The sequence below is a fragment of the Puntigrus tetrazona genome, chromosome 12 (assembly GCF_018831695.1).
Source record: "Puntigrus tetrazona isolate hp1 chromosome 12, ASM1883169v1, whole genome shotgun sequence".
Taxonomy (NCBI): Eukaryota; Metazoa; Chordata; class Actinopteri; order Cypriniformes; family Cyprinidae; genus Puntigrus; species Puntigrus tetrazona.
This window is the reverse complement of record NC_056710.1, coordinates 15890529-15913351: the sequence shown is the minus strand read 5'-3', so window position 1 is coordinate 15913351 and position 22823 is coordinate 15890529. Positions and strand designations below refer to the sequence as shown.

At 37.4% G+C, this 22823-nt stretch overlaps 1 protein-coding gene across 14 annotated transcripts in view; it reads right to left on the bottom strand.

Moving 5' to 3' along the window:
* The window catches only part of baiap2b (BAR/IMD domain containing adaptor protein 2b), a 48018-nt gene that overhangs the window by 11899 nt on the left and 13296 nt on the right, over positions 1 to 22823 (bottom strand). For 6 of the 14 annotated variants that reach the window (XR_006252168.1, XM_043253130.1, XM_043253122.1 and 3 more), the window contains 6 exons: positions 20354 to 20440; positions 10721 to 10732; positions 10116 to 10177; positions 9595 to 9666; positions 8443 to 8580; positions 2930 to 3082 (listed from right to left, as the gene is read on the bottom strand). Coding sequence is in view for 13 of the 14 variants with exons in the window: in XM_043253130.1 (XP_043109065.1) it covers positions 2930 to 3082; positions 8443 to 8580; positions 9595 to 9666; positions 10116 to 10177; positions 10721 to 10732; positions 20354 to 20440 (524 nt within the window). In the remaining variant the exon portion in view is untranslated. The remainder of the gene's footprint in view (positions 1 to 2929; positions 3083 to 8442; positions 8581 to 9594; positions 9667 to 10115; positions 10178 to 10720; positions 10733 to 20353; positions 20441 to 22823) is intronic. The other 8 variants (XM_043253131.1, XM_043253128.1, XM_043253129.1 and 5 more) reach the window with 6 other exon arrangements.

Here is a 22823-nt window from a genome sequence, read left to right as displayed (position 1 = left end):
ACAGACCAAATAAAGACTCTCTCTGTGAATATAAAGCTTCAGGTTTCAGGGGGTGAGCTCTTCACTTGATGGACTGATAGGGAGAGGGAATGCAATAAAGTGTGATAAAGTGATCCCTCATCACCTTACGTTCCTCTGAAGCTCTGAGACATCCCTCTCTATCCTGACAACCTCCCCTCCCTGTAGGTTGAAGCCTGAAATAGCCTCATTACACTGCCCTATGCACAGGCAGTGAGCCTGGATGAGCTCTATGACCAGTAGCTGTAAGAAAGATGAGGAACGCCTGGAGACCTCTGAATGTAGAGCACAGGAAGTGCAACTTTATCTTTGGAAGCTTTTCTGTAATTGAGATTATCTGTTTGAGCAATACTTGGATGCTTATTTAAAAGACTGAAGAACCAAATTTTAAAGAGATTTTCAAAGAGAGATTCAAAGTGACATGAAATGAAATGTTAATCAACTATTTGTTTTTGTTTAATGGGATAGTTCACTTACAACTTGCACTAAAGGTTACGCTAAAAATGTACATCCTACACCAAATCCTGGTTCAGTGTAAAAGTTCCTTTAACATAAGTGTGGTAAATGTACCACGCATTACTTCTAAATGCCTACATCCTTATGTCAAAATCTTTTTCCACTCTGTACTCTGTAATATCTCCCAAGTCTGTTTTTGGTTGGCACAGGTCAGTGCTACTGAACCCCTACGGTCCTTTTCTAAGTCACAACCACATACCACCCTACCCAAAGCAATTATCACCTGCCTGCCTGTCTGAGCACCTGCAGCCTGTCACGACCTCATTGGGTTTATAAATGCAAAAATGCTAACACTCTTTAGAAGTGCAAACTGGCAGATCTTACTCACTGTGAAATTAAAATGGACAATTCTTATTTTTATGGAATATTGCAGTGTTTATTATAAATGATATATAATATATAAACTACCCTTTAAAACAAAAACCTCCCTTTTGCTAAGTCATCTCTTCTCTGATGATGTGTGCACTGACGCAAAGGGTGGGACAATAATCTCTTCCCTCTAGCAATGTGTCATTCACATGAGATTTTGCAAACGACAACAATGCAATAAATTCCTAATTGAATCAAGTACAACCCTACTATTATTCACAATAGAAAAAGAAAAAATTAAAGCAGTTTCTGTTTCATCTGGAATTCACGCAGAATTTTCAAATGTAGAGGGACAGACCATTTGTACGGTCATATGATTCAGTAGTCACCCTAAAAAAAATCAAGCTTGGTTGCAGGCTTGATTTTATTTAAGCTGGTCCCTACCTGATCGTGTGCTGATCCTAAGCTGGTCCTGAGCAGGAGCTAATTGCTTAGAACCAGCTTAGGACCAGCACATGACCAGCTAAGAAACAGCTTAAACCAGCAGCCATGCTTCAAAACATACCTGTATGACTTACTTTTCTTGATTAAACACTAATGTATGCTAATATTAAAGATCCTATATGTCTTTTCTCAAAACCCTCAAACGGTAGTTACTAAAAAGGATAAAAGGATATGCTAAATCTTGCTAATAGGCAGTTAGCAGTCTAAGGCATCACACAAATACAATTCAGAGACCACTACTTACTGCCTATTAGTTTCCGAGAAATCTGTGAACCCTTCAAACTTGCAAATTTCATTAGGTGTTTAAAAGGCTTCTTTTCAATTTTCTTCCCAGTGGTAAAATCTTTTAGTCATCTGAGCATGAGAGAGGTTTTATACTCTCTTTGTTCCTTCTGCCCTCAGCTGCAGACGAGTGAGTAAGTATCAAGTACCATGACGGTTGTGGGTGACGTTAAGATCAAGCCATGACAAACTCTGGCAGATGGTCAGTTTTGTTCACGTCACTTCGTTCTTCCTGTTCTCACAAAAGTGTATAATAAAGAGGTGCTACATAGAATAAACCCCATTTTAATTTTCCACCGTGAGGTAATCCCTCTTTGTCTTTGTCTATAGTGTTTTTGCAGTTGCCTGCAGAGAAATTTCTTCAGTATGAATCTTCCTACACACATACATGAAAACAGTGATTATCGTCTGAACAGTCTGTTCTTGTAAAAGTGGGCCACTCTCTGCCTTGCCCTCCCTTTTTCTTTTGCTTCTCTTGCCATCATTGCTCCCAACGCTCTGTCTATCACCAACTCTGAAGCGGGGGCGTCACAGTAGAGGAGTGAATCTCGCTTACGCGGGGATGACTGGTCTTCTTCTGCATGCTGGTGAATCCACCAGATACCATCAGATCTCTGCTCTATTTTTGTTCAGTGTGAATTTATTGTTCTAAAAGGAATAATCACCCTTCACACTTCTGCTTTTTATATTTGTGGGAGGACCTTGATTAAATCTCTTAGATACAATTGGTAAGCAATCAAATGTAGTCTTGGTTATAAATCATTAGGGCATTTTGGACCCAAATTAAGACACTTTCTCAAAATACACAGTATAGCACATTCTCTGGCAAGCATGGCGGAATGATCAGCACTGAAATGGAATGAATGACTGACTAAATGGGATTTGGGAGCAGAAACAACTGAAAACAAAGTATGGAGTTGTATAGTATATATATATGTATATATATATGTATAGCAAGTATATCATTTATGGATACTTATAGTTTATAGTATATGATCTGTATTAATACATTACATGACTGATGGTTAAAGACAACATGTCATCAAAACGTATATCTTTTGACATAAACAAGGCTTTATCAATTTAACTGACCAAGTCACCCAACCAAATATTTATTAATTATTAAATACGTCATATTACGTGAGCTAAATATGTTGTAAACTGCATTTCATGTTGTCTTTAACACATTTAAATGTGCAAATAATGGCTCAAATGCAAGCTTAACACAATTCCTACTAAAATTAACTGAATTTCAGTGTTTCTGCGACCCAAATTTTCTTCAGCATGATGTGAATCTCACCTTGGTGTGGTAGGCGTTGCTCGTTTTGGCCACTGCACATTGACGGTCAACAAGGAAGCAATACCTCCGTCTCTCTTCGGACAGGGCATTCTTGTAGCTCTCAGAGATGTAGCTATCCAGCTCATTTTGTTTGCTGCTGATGGTCTCGACGTACTGAGGGACAGGGAAGGTGGCGTGAAGCAAACATAAAAAAATGACAAACAATGCCCCAATTGATGAAGCCATGCTAGGAGAAACCATTTATTTCAAATGACAACCATGTAGGCTTGCTGTTACTCTCATTGTATGAAAGCAAATGGGAATGCTAAAGCTCAATGATCCATAACATGCAAAGCTGGTGAAGGCTGAATTTAACTGGCCTATTTGGTTTGATCAGAGAATCCAAGTGGCACAGAAAATCATGTTCATCATTTAGCATTCAACGAAAGTAAAAAAAATACTTGAAAATGATAGAACATCCAACTCAAGTATGTTTCACAACATAAAAGCTACCAAGGCTGCTGCCTGCCTCTGTAAAGATTGCTCCACAGCCAAAACATCATCAACAAGGACATACACCTTGTAGGAACTGGATGTAATCCAAACTGCACACACACACACACACAGTAACACTCTTTGTAAGGTTATTCAGCCTGTGTAGGTATCGTGGTATCACAGTGAGTTATGCTGATTCTTCCCACCAAGTGTTAATGAACAAAGCTGGAATCATTGTGAGCAAGTCTATTATTAGTCTCAAGTTAGAAAAGGTCATTGCATCATGAAAAAATGTGTTATGGGTTCACAGTGATGTATGAATGTGCACAATATGTTCACCCAGGCTCTCAGTCTTTGTGTTTGAAATGAATAAAGCAATGCTACATCCACAGATTAAAACTCATTTGGTACACATCTGGTCTCAGACATCAGCACCAGAACACATAGTTTTGGAGGTTTAGTTTCTCTAACGTACATCAGATAGGTTTGTTTGTAACAGTTTAGCATTAAACTCATGTGAGAAACAATGTGAGAAATTAAAGAAGGGAAAAAAAACAATTCAATGAAGAGATGTTAAAATCACCTCAGCTTTGTTGCAGTGTAAAATACAAAAGCAGGTAATGAGTTTTCATCCTAGTTTAAGTGTAATCAGCCTGTAGGTAAAACACTAGATGTAAAATGTATTCTATCTAACCATGAGTGGGAGTTTGGTCAGAGCTGGCAGGTAGCATGATCAGCACACGAAAACAGCTGAACGCTAAATATTTTTACACAAAGTATCAACCCAAATCACAGAATTTTATCAAGCTTGACAGACGACTTCTTGTGACTTGTAACTTTATCTAAAGTGAGCTGGGAATTTTAGGTGACGGGAAAGAAGGTCAAAGCATGGTGGTTAAACTTCTCTGTTCTCTCCATGATCTTACAAAATTAGAAACTAGATGCTTGGCAAAAAAGCCATTATTAAAGCATACATCTTCCTTTTGTAATTCAGTTAAATTTAAATATTTAATTTTGAATGTTATATATTAGCTGTATATGTAAGCAGAAGTAATTTATTAATATTTTTCGACTAGAACATTTTTGTAGCCCACATCTGTATGTAGATTGCATGCTTTGTGCACTAATGGATCGGATATGACGTCTGTCTTGTTCTTTCTCGATAATGACAGCACTATACTGTAGGATCGTCTTTGTATTTAATGAATCATGGTCAAGACCCCTTTTCTGCTCTTTTTAAAATGTTCTTTCAGTGTCATATAGAGTTCATTTATATGTAAAGTTCATGTACAAGCCATATGCTACACAACTAAAGACAGAACCAGTGTATGTCTGTACCAAAAAGTACCAAAAATATGTTATCGCACAGGTAATTCTCAAATGTATCATGTATTTCTGCATCCTACAATTACCAAAATGACCCTACACTAAATGGTACTGGTAGTAATTTGCTGTACTTTACCTACTTGGATGAAAATCAATGTTTTTTTCCTGTCGGCTTTGATACATATTTACTGCAATATGGCCTGAGGCTACAGAGGTTCAGCAATAATTTATTTAAATGACTAAACTGCATAAACTACATTTGTGCCATCAGATACAAATACAGGAGTATGGAGAAAAAAAACAACATCTATATTTACAGTCTCCCAGTGATTCAGGTAATGCATGATTAGCATGACACTAAGTGCCACTTGTGAAGTATCATACTTAACTAAGCAACAGTAAACACTGTCAGGCAAAAAACACTGTATTCAACAGGTTTACATACTAAGGTTAGGTTGGTAAATTTGTTTGTATGCTGCAGTGTGTCACATATGGCTCAGTTTGGTGTGGTAAGAATAAATGGGTTCAGAAATCATATTTAGATCGAAATTTCTGCACTACATGCCTTTAGTTTGGCATCCAAGGAGAATACTAATGTACATACACATACACGCACAAAAATGATGTAACATGGGGCCATATCCCACACTACTGCAGCCTGAAATCATAAGTGACACTCCCGTTCAAATCAATCTGCCTGCCCTCCAGTTGGCCTCATTTTAACATGTGCTGAATATGAATGTAGGATGTGACTGAAATGCGCCATCATTTCTGTGCATTGATTCCTCAGGCAAAACAGAGAGAAATGAGTTCATTACATTGGTCACGGTATTAATATTGGCATCAGTTCTGCGTGGGATCTGGAACAGACCTGCATTTCTCTTTAGCAATCAGGGAGAAAACTGAAACAACAGTGTTTCTTATATAAAATTATATATATATATATATATATATATATATATATATATATATATATATATATATATATATATATATATATATATATATATATATATATATATATATATATATATATATATGATAAAGCTTATTAAAAATGTTATTTCAGTCTTCTACTTAATTTTCACATTTAATTCACTGTGTTACTTGCTTCTTTGTAGTTATTATTAAATAAATACTACACCACTTTTTGCAATGTAAAAGTGAATTTATGCAATAATGAATATAGAGTATAAAAGCAATCATTTTGAGATTGCAAATATATATTTTTATTATTTATTATTTCTATTATTATTATTTTCTCCATTCTCCACGGCTTGGTGTAGTGAGCAGTGTTCTGCTCATGCCATCTCTAAAACCAGACTCTCCACAGCATGACGCACAGCAGGGACCATGAGCCCCACATGTAAAATTCATCCACGGTTCATACTGAGCCGCTAAGTGGAATGAACACATACACACACCTATAAATAATTGACAAAAGCTATTACAGAAAAAAAAATTACATTCAAAGAAAACTGACATTTAAGAAATCTCATGAGAGAGTTGCTACATGCAGGGAACCATAAGAAGGATTTACACATACAGTCTTTTCTCAGCTTTCACTACAACTAGTAAACTGCTCAAAAAATGAAAATAAATAAAAAAATCCAGGTGATTTTCTGGGGTATATGAGCTGAGGCCAGAGATGTTTTAACTTAAAAAAAAAAAAAACATTTCTGAAGCCCCGTGCCACCCAGAGCTGCGAGGAACAAGCTAAACTAACAATCAGAATGCGATTTTCATCTGTTTCCTAAATGCACTTCCCACATCAGAGCCGCGCACTGCATCAAACATTTGACTTCTGATCATAAGTCAAGAAAACAAGTGCATCTGAGCCTCTGTTTCTGCTTGGCACTGAATCTGCCGAGGTCTAAACATAAAACAGCTTATACAGAACAGGCAGTAGAATTGAAATGAAATTCAAAGAAATGTCTATAACTGCTAAAAATAAATACTGCTTTTACAATGCATCTAATTTAATTTAGTGTTATATTTTATATAAATAAAAACAACTTTGCTTAATTACCAGGTGAAAGAACAGCAAAAGTGTAACTTTCCATTTTAAATTTCTCAAATCAAACTGGACTTCCTGTTAAGCACAATAATTTCAATTTACACTCATGGACTCAAAGGAAGCAAATGTTTTTAAATTATGAATTTTGGCCAACCTTGATATAGAATAACAAATCAATCACCTCTGATGTTTGATGTACTCTGATCCTCCTACAGTTTTTTTTCGACCCCGGAACAGGAAGTTCATGTAATTCATTTAAACAACCCACTCCTTCTCTGTTTTCTTTTATACACACCTGTAGAGTGTGTTTAACAAGCAAGCAGAGCCCACAGCATTTTATGCAACAGTGCGTTCCTACGCCACTATGAGAAGCACACCTACTGCTAATGGCAAGAACTGACCCCAGGTCAGGCCGCAGAACAACACTCCCACTTCCCCCTGACCTCGCACCTGGTGACGACGGTAGTGAGAGGCGTGCATTCAAAACAAACAACGGCCCCGACAAATCAGCCCCCGTACATCGAGGCCTCGATGAACAAAACACAAGGACACCACACACAATGAAACCCACACAAAACAAGTACAATATTGTATGAAAGGACTTCAGCCAAACAGAGTGGGATTTTCTTTAGCACCTAAAGAGCCAAACAGACTAAAACTGGAATAATTTTCCCTGTGTTCGCAGCTTATTGACTGATTCAGTGCAATGCAGGAGCATGTAAAGAGCAACAGCGTATCAGATTATAAAAATACACCTTTATCCAGAAATAAGAACGTGAAACCATTTTTAAATCCTGTAGATACATAATGTGTGAAAATTCTTGTAAAGATTTTAATAGACTCTAAAAACCATGTTTGTTATATGCAAATGTTTGTTTTAAATTAGTCTTTTGAATATAAAATACTTTTTGTTATAAATCATACTGTAATTGTAGCAAAGCAAAAACATGTTTTAAATATTGTGTGAATAGCCATCAGCTATTTATGCAACATTCATGCTCATGTTTAATTTTGTCATTCTCTCTCAAGTGTGTTTACGTTCAAACAGTGAAGAGAGAAACAGGGGGATTTATAGAGATTATTTATAGAAACAGGGATTTAGGAATTCCCACAATATTTCATCCCAGCATGAAGTCTCAGTTGGATGTTACAAACTGCACAAACATCACAAACAAATTCAGTGCTCAAGTTCTGGAGCATCCCAAACTTAGAATGCACAGACATTACATTTTCAAGACGTGATTGGATTCATGCTTGTCTTCTGTACACTGAGAGAAATTTTAAAGAAATAGCTGAACCCAAAAAAATCTTTCATCATTTACTCATGATGTTCCAGATCTGCATTACTTTCTTTCATGCAACAAAAAAGGAAAATATATGAAGATGGACACTTACAAATGCTTAATTTTTAATTTAAATGAATGAAGACTAGAGCTTTCAAGTTTCAAAAAGGACGTGACGCACCACAAAAATAATCCTAAAGGTATGTGGTTGCACCTAATTTCTTATATTTCAGGTCTTCTAAAAGAAATTTAAATAAGATGGATTGGAGATGTTTGGATCTTTGAAAAAAAGCTAACAATTTAATCCCCATTCGTGTTACAAAAGGTTTTCATTTTAAGTCTTATTAGCCCACCAAAAAGGAAATCACTTAAAAGCAAGTTGGGTTTGTTCAAATTGGAAGAGTAGCACTCACCTGCATCTCCTTGTCTCCATATTTGGAGGGGTTCTTGCTTCCTTGACTCTTCCTGCGCAATTTCTTCAGCTCGGCCTGGCACTTCTCCAGACTCTCTCCTTTACTTTTGTGTTCCATCTGGTATTTCTTCAGAGCTGCCTGCCAGAAGAAATAACACATCTCTCATCACAATCAACCCTTACTATATCCAAATAGAACCTAATGCTTATATTTCCAAATCTACTCTAGAAAGATACATTCTAATGAGAATGGAATGAGATTGGGTTTCTATAGTAGTATGCTTGATTTCTTTATTTTCAACATATCCTGAGCTTTAAAGCTGAGAATAAATGTTAAAAGTGTCCCTATTCTTAACAATGTTTAACTGACCTGAACCCAGAATTTAAAGGACATGAAGGTCATCACATGTTCTTTATTAATGTAAACTTGGCTGAGTCAGCCCAATCAGATCTTTTATTGTTCTTCCCAGAAGCTCCTGCTTCACATATTCATTGTGTTTCAGACCATACGTCTTTGTTTTCACTAGCCTTCACTGCCAAAGCCTTCTGCTACATTTGACTGAGCCCGATTGGCCATCCTTGCTATGTGTGGAACAGAAAGCATGGGAGCGTAGTTAATTATTTCTGTCAATGCCGCAAATGAGTGACCGAATGAATGTGGATTTGATTTCTTGCCAAGAAGCTGTGGGTCAATCTAATGCATTTACAAACAAGCCTGTTAGAGACTCCGGGTAAGAAGACTTCTTAATCTGGGAAGCTGAAAGTCTCATTTCAGATGCACAACTGATCTTTCATGCATGAAAAACAGATTTCTCTCAAGTAAAAAAACACTTTCCCCTCATACGGGCGAAAAGAGCCTTTTACAAGATGTTGGTGTAAAGCCGCTAGCTTTTATTACATGCAGTAAACTCAATTATTGCTTTTAAAAGACATGTTATTTGGAAGTGGATAAAGCCAATTAAGTGCAATTAGGAATCAATCTAGTTGGTATTGAAAGTGACTGTGTTTGTTTTAAAACAATTAAATAAAGAAACAGGATAGAAACAGTGCTAATTTCACTGTTAGGTGAATTTTCATCCACTAAATTTTGGCAGAAAATTGCGAATGTGATCGCAACCTAAATGTTTGTGATTGTGTATGTTTATATACTTACATTTAGATAGCGTACATCCAGTTCCACTTTTTTCTCCAGTTCTGTGAGCAGTTCATTGTGGAATGATTTCAGCTGAAAATTACAGTAGACAAATATTGTTTATATTGTATAGACAAAGCAATTGTACTCTCGTATGACCAAAGAATTCTGCATCTGATCACACAACTAATCCATGAGCTAACAGAGTTTTCTCCAGTTTCTGCCCTGTTCTCATTATCAGAAGACCTCAGATAGATTTGTTTAACATCTGCAGCTGTGTCACACAGCAAAGGAAAGTCTGTGCTCTGTCTGAGGTGCTGTGTTTACGCATGTGACCATGGTCTATTGTCCTTTATGTATATACGGAAATGTCTGAGTCGATGTGACATTTTGAGACGCCGCTCCCTTCCATTTCCTTACCCTGGAGGCTAATGGAGCCTCTTAGATACAGCCTGATTGATTCAGTCATGTTGTGAGAAAATGTAATGAGAAAATGTGAGCCTCTGAGGCAATACGATCTTCATCAAGTTAATGATACTCACCATGTCCTCTAGCTGCATCTGGATCTGTCTGTGAACCTCCGCCATCTGAAAAAGCACATCCCCTTGAGAGAGAGACAGAAAGAAGAAATAGATTAAATTGTCACTGTAATGCTTTTGCACCTGATATCAGGACACCATGCAGTCTGACAAGGGTGCGGGGAAGAGAAACAAGGAGGTAGAGAGAAAAATGAAAACAAATGATGAACAAGATGAGCCGACAGTCAAGCTAAAGGTGCAAGAAAGAATCTGATGAACACAATAAATTGAATGAAAACACCACAAAATATCAAATCATATTGTTGAATAAAAAATTAAAAACTAAAAGGTCACACAGAAAAAAATATTACTGAAATATTCTTCCATGAAGATGCATACCAAACGAAATAAAAGAAAAATATTCATGGGAAACAGTGAAAGCATATTCCAAGTGCATGTTCAATAAACATGGGAAACAAATCAGAAAGGATGTCAAAAAAAAAAAAAAATGTTGTTAGCACACAATTTTCTCACATCAACATCATTCTGTGGTACAAGAGAGAAAAAAGACAAATAAAGAGTGAATCATGCAGCCTTTTTAGGCGTGTGTGTTGTGTCGGGGTACCTACATGCTGCCTCTTCTGATTAGGCAATGCATTGTGAAAAAAAAGGAACAAAAGACCTAGTTTGAGCAGGAGCAAAAGTACAGAAGACCTTAAGACAGTGTGAAAGAGCAAGAGTGAGAAGCTACCCAGGGTGAATGAGTCAAACCTCAAACAGTAAATGCATGAATAACACAGGGCAGAGACCTGCAGTAGTCTCATGAACACAATATCAAAGCAGTGTTTGCAATTTGCTGCTGAATCCATAATGCCACAGTAAAAGTATGAACCACACAACCCTGTGATTTTATAACACCCACATTTAGTAAATAAAGAATGCTTATTATTTATATCAATAATATAATAATACTAATAAAAGTAATTTTTTAAAATTAAAATGTTTATCATTTAAAATATTAGTACGATGATAGGAGTAAAGGCTGTTTTACGTATATATTACCATTACTATTATTTTATTAACAGTACACTGCTATTCTACAAGGCCTATGAACGCAGCTAATCCAATTAAAATTTAGATTTAAAATATCATTTTATAACTTTTGATTTAGAGTTAATAATATTTCGAGTTGTGAGCTTGCAGTCTGAATGGTCTTTGCTGACTCCATGCAAAAACAAGCATACATTATAAGTGTAGTCGAAATCACATATTAATGACTCTTTCAAATCAGTTCTTTTAATCATCTTATGTTTAAAAAAGCAGTTGTCTTTAGCTTCATCCAAAGTGGGTTCAAGTACATACATCTTGCTGCTGAAATATCTGTAGGTTTTCCTAATGCACAAATCAAGTGTCATCAGAGTGCTGGTAGAGTACATTGCAAAGTCATATTAAGTTATCAAAGCTGCCCTTCAAACAAAACTTCCATTCATTTCATTAGTAAGTCAATGCACACTTCCACAGGGACAGAAATGATTATAGAGCGCTGAGACATCTTCCTTCCATCCATCCATCAAACTCTTGTCTAACTCTGCATTAACCAGGTTTAAACTGGCTTAATAAAATAATGAAATAAAATAACAAAAAAGGCACGCACAGTATGTAACACAGAGGGCAGCATCAGCCGCAGACACTTTGAAAAGACAAGGCACTTACACAACTTATCCGCTGTAAAAAAACAATGACAGACGTACATGTACTCGCATGACATCCAATGGGCATGACGTCTCTCTACCTCCTGAACTGTTATTAAACGCAAGGCAGTCTTTATGTACAGAGGTGATTAAGTCAAGGCAATGTGAATGATACCTCAAATCGTGCGGCCTGGTATTTTCTATATCACTAGATATTAAATACCTCCAATACACACTCATTCATATTTGAAATCCATGCACGTCCCTCATAAATCTGAGCTACTGAGCCACACAGTGCGTTTCATAAAGCGTGACCCTGCCTGTCTTTGAATCCGTCATGCCTGACCCAGGACAACTGCACCAGCCTGCAGTACATATCTAATCAAGCCCTCCTCTTAAGCCCTGCCTTCTGAGAAATAGAGGGACAGTCCGTTTTATACAGTCGTTTCAGTTCAAGGTCGGCAGAGGCCATCCAACCAGTAACGTCCATCGAAACAGAGATTAATAAGGGTGGATATGTTAACACAATACACATATGCTGATCTTGCTGTACCCAAATTCAGTCATTTTCCTAACAGCAAGAAGAAAAGAGATTGGCAGGAAAGAGAGAACAGGCATGAACATGACATTTCTGAGATACCAAACAAGAATACCCACTGCTGTAACAATGGAAAATCGTTATTCAAGAAAAACTTTATTAGATATGATAGTAATGCACATAATATCAGTTGTGCAAAGGACGTAGTGATTAATAATGTAAAAAAACAGAGGAAAAAAATACAGACCTCTGTAGATGAATCAAACATCTGAAATTTTGCTAAATATTCAAAGTAAATTTTATTTGTTATTTTTAAAGTTAAAGATATCTTTCATTTAATTATCTCAGATGTAAAGGCCTGTTCTCATCAGAATGGTTACTGTAATGATAACTATAGCTATAGAATTCACATCAACACACAGCTATGTCTTCTGTTACTTTAAATGCTTGAGCTCTTTAAAGCAGGTTGGATTCTAAATGGCTGTCCTTGTTTTTATTACTAATCAGCTGAAAAAAAAAAAAAAAAAAAAAAAAATTCCAATTCTCACAGAATTCAAATGATTATGAAAACCTGATAGTTATCGGTATAGTAATTATCCTTGGTTAAGTAGGGCTGCAATAGGGTTTGGAAATTTACGCTAATCTTTCCGTAAAGTTCAGGAAACGTTCCTGAATTTCCAAAAATCTTTGGAATGTTACCAAAATTTAATACAAAATGTATGCCACTTTGCAACCCTAACCGTGTACGTGTATCATTTGGCCTTTGGTTTATATTGAGTTCATCTCTAGCTGCCAAGTCTGCAGTCACTCACATCTCAGTTTCATTGAAAGCTCTACGCACCTAAGAGAAACACCTCAGATATTAAATATCATTTGTGATATTTCTTTCCTATCTTCTTCCATTAGGTTCGTATAAAAGCATGTATGTAACACAGAGACCCTTCTGCTGCTGTCCATGCCCTGGCCTCACCCTGCTGTCCTCCGTCCAGATCTCGTCTGTAGGTCGACGCACTCTCATTTCCTGTCTAAGTCAGCACAATGGTCTGACAGCACTCCCCGTCCTCATCCTTCCCACCCCCCCCATCTCTCTGCTGCAATTCAGCCATGCTCGGCAGGACTCTAAGCCGCTTAGCAGTAATCAGCACGGATCACAACATCTGCAGCTTTGAAAGACTTAAACATATTGTTGTCCGCTCTTAAAGGGCCGAATCAATTAGGGTACAGTCTGAAGCACCTCTGTGGCATCTAGTCAGCACCCTGTGCCTTAAAAATGTTTTGGCTTGTTTGATGAAAGCATTAAATAAGAATAAGTTATTTAAATAAAGCACTTATGACTTAGTAAGGAATAAATACAAATAAAGATAAAGAGCTTAAAATGAGAATGATTTTTGATTTGGAGTGCACAGGTGAAGTCAACATGAAACAGCTTTCATAAACCTATTATGTTTTTTTTCATAAAATGATATCTTGCACATGACATACAGGCAAGGAGAAATAGGATACTCGGGAGGCAACAAATTTGTTCCCGCCTTTTATTAATTAGTTCCTTCACTGACCACGATTTAACTACACTGATGACAAGTGGCCACAATTTAAGTAAAACGATGGAACAAATAAATAAAATGCAACAAATGAACTGAAACAAGGAAATAATACAACATGGCCTGCAATTAACTAATATGAGGGAAGAAATGACTCAGTATGCAAATTATTTATGTAAAAAGAGGGAACTAACTGGTACAGCATGGCCATGATTTGACTAAAACAAGGGATATAATTAGAACAATGTATCTACAATTTAACTAAACCTAGTTAATGAAAAGCCATGGAAATGAATTCTCAACTTGAAAACGTTATTAAGTTCAAACACACTTTATGAACTTTACAAAGCATCATCAACAGGCATGTTTGGTGCAGAATTACAGTGGTAGAAGCTGTCAGACACCGTAGAGTCTCGCTGGGTCAACCTAACCTTTTCAGGGTAAGATGATCCCCATAATGTGCTCTCATCAGAGCGAGAGAGCAAAAGAGAGAGCCCTAGAAAACCTACTTTCTGGAAGGAAGGATTTTTCAATTTTCTGTTGTCCTTGTCTTATTAAACTAGCTCAGCTCCCCTCTCCATCTCTTGTTCTTCTCAAATAATTTTCCTCTTTCTGTGACCTTGCTAGAAGTAATAAACATCAATACTGAGGGAATTATACAGCACACAGATGGATGTGATAAACTTAAGCACATTTGGACCAAAGTCTCCTCCAATGAATTCTCCAATGCGCTTTGCTGCAGAACTTTTATCATTAAATATGACATGAACCTACAGTTTTTATGTCTCTTTCTTTCCACCAAGCTCGAAGATGGCTGTATATCCATATGACAAACAAAACAGCCACAATGATCCATATTCTTCAATGTAATCATCCAGTCATATCTGAAACTGTAAAACTCAGTGACCCAAGACGAAATGCTGTGATGCCTCATTGAGCTCAAAACCCCAAGGCCTAAATAATTCTTTTGTGGTCATTACTTTGTGGCAGAGGACTGTATACATAACTATTAGAGAGGAGCTGATGAGGGCATAATGGAGATTGATTACTGCAGCAGAATAGATTTGCAAGGGGGGGGGGTTGTGGATTGGATGTGCTGGGCAGCCAAACTAATTTGACGATCAAATAAAGAAGTAGCTGTCCATGACTACTGAACTTCACTGGGACCTACAGGTGGAAAAATAATGAATCCTACTAATGTGAAGTCATTGCTCGTGAATATTAATTACAAAGCATTTATCCCTCTTACAAAACCAAGTGAGCAAGTAAAATGGAACCTCATAAGTAATTAATTTCAGCATTTTATGTATGTAATAACTGTGTTAAGTCATATTAGCATTAGCATGTTACAAAGCTAATGACATGATAGTCTAATGAGCATAAACACCATGCATTTATCTCTTTGTAGTGCTGCCTTTAATTGTGTACAAAAAAGTGATGTATTTTAGACTTTTTGAAGCTTCTTGAGAGTTCTTGTTACCTGTCGCTAATGTACCTATAATGCCATAAAAACTGTCTAGGTTGGGAAGCATTACACCAATGGATGTACCAAAATGCATAAATGCATTAATATTCATGAGCAAAGCCTTCTCTAAAGCACGACTCATTAATTTGCCTATCTGTGAGAGTATGAATTGCTTTTACAAGAATGTCCTCCAAAAGCGGATCTGAAGTAAGTCACAGCGGTGCATCCATTTCCAAGCGGCTCTTCTGTTTGCGATGGCATCTGTAGCAGCAATTATCAGCTCTGTGATTCATTCCTCAGAGGTGTTTGAGCCGTGTGCCGTTTTTGTATGTGTGCTTTGTTTGTGTGTAGAGCGAGAGATACCCAGAGGGTGAGACAATGGCTTTCAGTGTAGCGAGGAAACACTCAAACCATGTTATGACACTACAAATCCCACCTACTTGGAGTGAAAATGAAACTTTGTCTGTGCCAACCTGCTTCTGCGCTCCCAACATCAGGATGGAGTCAATCACATAATAAAGTGCTATTTCTACGCTTCCTGTGGTGAGCTGGAATTAAAGGCTTGAGAACGGAGAGAGAGAGAGCTGAGAAAAGTATTTCCACTGTTTATAAAGGTTTCATTTTATGTCTTTACTGTCATTTTTATTAATTTAATGCATTCTATTTTTATTGTTTCTATGGGCAAAATTATCATTATTCAGCATGGTCTGAATATGTCCCATTTATCTTCACTGTAAATTAATTTAATTAGGGGTTTAGCATCCAAGCTATTCTCCAAACATAAAAAAATATCAAAAAATCACATGCATTGTGATGTGCCACATAGTAGCAAAGAAGCTCAGGGTACAAATTCAAAATGTTTGTACTGGAAATCTGATCTGAGGCATATTTTGAGGGTCTTATTTGAATAGCTTATCAAAAATGAGACCGGATGTGTTGCTGGAGCATTTCGGTTTGCACCAAGATTTGCCAGCATTAATTATTCAAACACCCCAGAGTTATTTTGTGACTACAGCGAGAGCAAGATGCTTGCAGATGCAATTAATCGTGTTTAGTCAGAGAACACAGTTGCCTTTCTGCAAATATTTGTGCTCGAGCGAGAATATCCAGGATTTAGACTAATTATCAGCATAAATGGTTGTAATTTGATGGAAAACTCCCAAAGCTAGAACTATAAACGTGAGAAGAAGACGACCTACTGGTATCACACATCCGTGACGACTGATGTCCATATTTGGGCAGGGGGAACAGGAAGCTGTTTAGTATTCCACACACCCGTGCAGCACTGAAGAGGCAGACGGGGGAAGCTGTTTTTGGAAACACTGACATCACCATAGAGGCATTCTGGGACTCTAAATCCACAGCACGGGCTGCATTCACATTACTCTCTCATTCTCTCTCTAGCGGAACTTCTCCTGTTAAGGCAAGTGTTTAATCTATTTTTAGCTCACGGCTCCCTCTCTCTCCTCGGGCCGGCTGCGTTCCTGCATCAGTGCGTGGGCTGACTGCAGGCGGTGGGTGATGCGATACGCACAAGTGCTGCATTGAAGAATCACTGTGCATCTCTTCACAGCAAGAGACCGCGAGTTATTCAGAGTTGAGGATGCGATGAAGAGGATGATAACCTCACTTAATGAAATCTCACCATTATCCAGAACCCAGAGAGCAAAGCCCTTGTAACGAATTTCCATACATTTTTATCACTTCCACTTATTGGATTTTATAACGTCCTGAGATTTTAGATTATTAGAGGTGCTGATCTAGTCCAGTTAACCATTGGTATTAACATTCCTCTCAGGGGCTGCAAAGTGTTCAGAAGAATTACAGGCGGCACCGGGTTGTAACCATTTAACCAGTCAACTGACATAGTCAGTGGGTTCCCTGAAGCTGACTTAAGCTAAGGATGTAGCACCCTAAAAATGAAAAATCAAAAATAATTTGTTAAAATTTTATGCGGTAGTCTCATGATGCAACACTGCATAATTAACGACTAGAAAATATAAAACATTTAACTATTTAAATAAATATATATAATATTATATACTATAAATAAAATACAAATAAAAGAAACAGGCTTATTCCACAAGCATAATTCAGCTATACTAATAAACTATACTTGTTGCACAACGAATCTAAAATCTATAAGCAATAATATAGCACAGGGACACACACCTCAGGCATGTGAACTCAAACAGCCATTAATCTTCAGATTTTATATTATTAATGCACATGTGGCCACTTTTGTGCAACCTTCCTTAAAATTCTTCAATCCATCTTAGAGACATTCCAAGAAGACAGAAACATCTTCACGTGTGGCTGACTGTGACAGGTAAAATATGTGACTGATCTATCATGAAGGTCTGAGGCCAGTGAAGCCTCCCATTCACAGAACTACCTTCCTTATAACATACAATTATACTATAGCCAGAAATAAGTCTGTTTCAGTTATTAACACCAAGACTTCACAGATTTATTTAAGCGTGCAGCAATTGGTTGGGTCCACGTGGCTGATGCCAGCTCCCACGTGCTTAAATGCACGCTCACTCACCCACACAGCCTGCATGAGTATAAATTCATAACAAACTCATTCTGCAAGTTGGATAAAAGTTTCCACTTCGTGCTACTGTTGTCTTGCTAGCTCTTTCAAAGTCTCCGGATCTAAATAACGCTGACATTTAACATACACTTACAGAACAGCAAAAAAATCCTAACAAAAACTGTGACTCAAAAATGAACACACACTTCTTTGTCTTGCTCGCGCAAATCAATCATGTACTCACTCAGAAAGCAACCAGACAAAGGAGCTGATATGTTTTGTGGTTATGACATGCATCTGGAATGCTTACGGGCCATGTGAAGACAAGAATGAGACATAGCAAAACAGACACATTTGCGATAAACTGTCAAAAAGTATAAAGAAAAAAAAAACACAGACACAGACACATGACATGGCATTACTGGAACAGCTGTAGAAACATAAGATAACCAATACATGCATTCACACATAAAATGCACTGTTGAGGAAGGGAAGAGTATAATGATATCTTATTTAATAATTGAATAAAAATCAACTTGAATACGGAAATATTAGCAAAACTACTTGTTTGGGACACACCGACTTCTGTATTTTTGTATGAATCCATGTTTATTTCTTGTCATTGCCATAATTACATGAATCATTCCTGGTATCCACCACAATAGCAGTATAGTATTGATGGACACATTCTAGTATCAGATCGGAACAAATCTCATACCATCCATCCTTATACATTATTGAGGATTATAATATATATTTTCTGCATACGAAGGTCCAAAACAAACACAGGTGTGCTTTAATATGACTACTGATGAAAAAGTCTAGGGTGAAAAGGCTGAAAGACTTAAATCCTCATAAAACTTTTCTCATTAAACTTTTCGTACTCAGATATTGCTTCTTTTTAACAATGCTGAGACAGCAGCACTCTAGAAATAGCTCTCTTGCAGACTAAAATATAATCTCATAAAGACTCCAGCTCCGCCTGGATATACTGTTTAGATATTGAGAAAGCTGAAAATCAGGTAACTAATCTCAGCATAAAATGCAGCTGAATTTATTCAAATAATAGACTTTTACTGATCAAATTAGAACTGGGATCATGAGCTTCATTGAAAATGTATTCAATGAGACACCAAGCAGTGGAATGAAAAGATGAATGCTCATAAAATGTTTCTGAGGTGAATAATGGAAGTATAACCAGCTCTCATGTCCGTCTGTTAGCCTCTCCCCTCCAGTCTTCTTGAAAGAGAAATCTTCTTCTCATATTTGCTGCTGCGACTCTGATGGGCTTTTTTAGAAAGGATGAGATTATGCTGCGGATTCAATGGCCAGTCCTATCAACAGTATCACATGCCACTTATGTCTGACTCAAACTCACTCAACCTGACTTGTTTGTTTGAAGTTAAGCGTTTATGCTCAAATCCACACTCTGGTCAATTGATTTTTCCCCTTGTTGATCAAAAAACTTGCCTGACCTGAATGAAAATAAAATTACTCATCTAAAAAACACTCTCTTCATCAGGATACCAACAGAAAAGTATAAACAAAGCTTCTTGGCCCAAAAATGACCAAATAGTAATTATTTGTATATTCTGATATTTGCAAGTATTCGGTGCACCCATTTTATCATCGGTTGCTATGGTGTTTACTTCTCAGTTAGACACCGCTACAGTAGCTACAAGGCACAATCATTAATAATGAAGAGACAGGAACACTAGTGAGAAAAAAACATACTTGTACTGTGACTTCAGATGTGTTCTCAGAATGTCATATCTAAAAATGTTTGCATGATAAATTTTTCATGGACATGTTATGCAATCATTTCTAGGGCATTATTCATAGAAGGGCTGAAGACAAACAAATCATTTGCAGATGCTTAATGCACAAAATTCATTTTAAATTAACAGAAAAAACAAGCAAAACAAAACATAGATGTACTGAAATGTAAATATTTCAAGAACATGGGTAAAGCCATTTTGCTCAGCAAAGATGCAGGAAGGATGCCATCTGAATCGGCATATATGCTAAAAGAATACATACTATTTTAATGCATTTACATAAATCACAATCAAAAATCGATTGTTTTGATGCAGCGCTGAATGGCAGTTTATGGTTGTGAAAGTGCAAATCAAGTTTTTGCGTTTTTAACTGCAAAGGAAAAATCGAGAACCGTTTTATAGTCTCATCGCGACTCCCTATCTAAATCTAAATTCTAATACAGATAGATGATTTTTCATAGAGAGACACGGATATAAGACAACAGGATAGATGAACACAATACAACCAACCACCAATAAGCAAATGAGTGAACCTGCAGAGTGTGTACGTTTGTACAAAGATAGTGTGTGCTAAATCCAAAGATACAGTCTTAGATATGCTGAACTATGTTCTCATACATCCAAAGCCATTCACACTGAAACCATCAAGTTATTCTCTTGTGCAATCCCCCTCCCAATCACAGGGGGCACTGCAGCTACAGTCTATAACTCACCAAGATCCTTAGAGCCGTGACTCTCGCTGGCCAGCTCTCCCATCCGCACCAGTGCGTCGAAGTAGCCTTTTGCTGCAAATGTCACACCTGGAAACATGGAAGCATTGGGGACATAAGAATCGGGAGTGTGCTAATGTGCTAACCCGAAGCTTCCCTCAACCCACAGGTGCCGCATCTATGAAAACAGGAGAGGTGGATGGGAAAGCTTTAAGCTCTATATGTTCTATGATGGCTCGGCCAGAGAACTGGGGGAGGTGGGGGTGGAGCTTGTGATTGGTGAGCGATGAATAGCAAAAGTACCATTACTTTCAAATAAAAAAAATAAACAAATAAAAAAAGCTTGATGCCCTCCAAAACTTTAACATTCACATCAGATAGCACATTACTGAGAGCAATCACTCGTTCTGTGTGAGGTCCCACCACAGGGACAGCTGTGGCTCTTCTGCGTCACCATGGCAGAGAAGGGCTGGCTCTCAATCAGGCTCACTCGGAGCCAGAGGATCACGGCGGTTTAGTGGGGCGGGCCAGTGCCAAGAAGCACAAAGTGTCTTGGAACACAGTGAAATTTAGGACCAGAAGGTACTGAGCAAGTGGTTAGCAAAGGTTAGCCTTGAATTCATCATTTTAAAACTGTTAAAATCAGGTAAGAGTCTGTATTTAATTTGATGCAAGTATGAAAGGCTGTGAGGGACAGAAGTATATCCAATTTGTGTTTGCATCACATCTAATACTCAAATAATGTTTTTGAGAATTTTGAGGAACGCAAACAAAGAAATCTGCTGCTTTGCACATATGTTTCATGCATTGTTTTATTTTATTAAAGCTGCAATTATAGGATTACTACATCTGTTCCAATACTGGATTGTCCAGTACTGGAAAAGTAATTTTATTTTTACATTTTAGATTACCTTTGTCACATCTAACTTTATTATTAATCATTAGAACAATAACATTTAACAACACTGCAATATTTAGCAAATCTCAAAATCAATATCCATTTTTTATTACAAAGCACAGAAATGTGATGTTTTATAGAAACAGTACACTTTTAGCATTTATATACAAAATAGTATAGCCATAAAATTAAAATAGGCTTATCTGTATCAGAATACTGCTACACCCCTATCTATTACATTACATAGTGAAAGTACACAAGCATTGCATTATACTTCAGTCCTTGGCCTTCAATCCCTAACAGCCTCATTGATGTTCACATCAAATTCAATATGCCGTATGACCATCCCAATTCAGTGCAACGGGAGTGTTTGTGGTGGAGGCGGTAACGCTACACCAATGGCAGCCCAATCACGTATATATGTATAGACTTATTTGCTAGTGTCCGCGCAAATCCTAGGCTCAGGATAAGGTGCGTCCTGGTTGTGAGGGATTAGAGGGGGAAATCTGGGGGCTTTGGTGCTCCAGCGGTTAGGCTGAGTGGTGAGGGGTAAAGGAACGAGAGAGGCAGCAGAAGGAAAGAGGATTACAGAGGTCTAAAAAATAGGGCAGAAAGTCTCTCCAACCATCTTTGAGGAAACATTGATCAACCACAGGAGACAGTCTAAAGTTAAAAACCACAGAGAAGCCCAATTTAGACCCAGTTATCATATTGCAAGTTTATTTTCTAGCTTAGTTGCTGACAGAAGTCTCCGTTGAATATAGAAAGTCTTTGGTCACTATTTATTATTCAAATTAGTTTTTTTAACCTCCTATCCCTTTCAGTTCTTCATTTCTAAGAGTCCTCCAACACTTCCAAGGAAAAGGCAACATAATCATCTAATATAGGGCATGCAAATGGACCCCCCAAAATCTTTGTCCTCAAGCCACTGTTGAACAATTTTCTTTTTTGTACTATGACATTTTAATGATCTATTAATTTCACTATTGTTTTTTGGGATTTTTTTTTGCATTTGCCAAGCAGCCCAAAATCTTGCAAATGCCCAGTGGCCACCATCTGCAGTATTCATTAGTGGGTACTGTGGAGGGTTTCCACTTTGCTGCCTGCAAGACCTGGCATATTTACAACTCCAGCAAATCCCCATGATGGATTCTGCGAACCTTCGTTGCTGCAGCCAAGGCTGATCTGCAAGGATGGGAACGCAAATCTCACTCGAGTTGGGTCTATTTTTAACCTTATCTATCAGACTTCACACTCTCGCACACATACACACACTCTTGTGGTCTACCCTCTAGAGCATTGGTCTTTTTCTTATATTTTCTGCCTCATAAAATATTCGATGAAGTCTGCAATGGTGAGGAAAGTGATTGGTTCTCTGCAGTACTTGGCGCAGTGCAACTCTACAGGGATTCAATGCTCATCAAAGCTTCCGCCTTGTCAGTGGAACTTATACCTTGAGATCAAACAACGTGGCAGCATTATTTACCTGGATATAGCGCAAATCCCATTGGCTTAGCTTTTGTTCAAAGCTATGAAACACCCTAACAACGTGTCCTAACTATTAAAAATGACAAG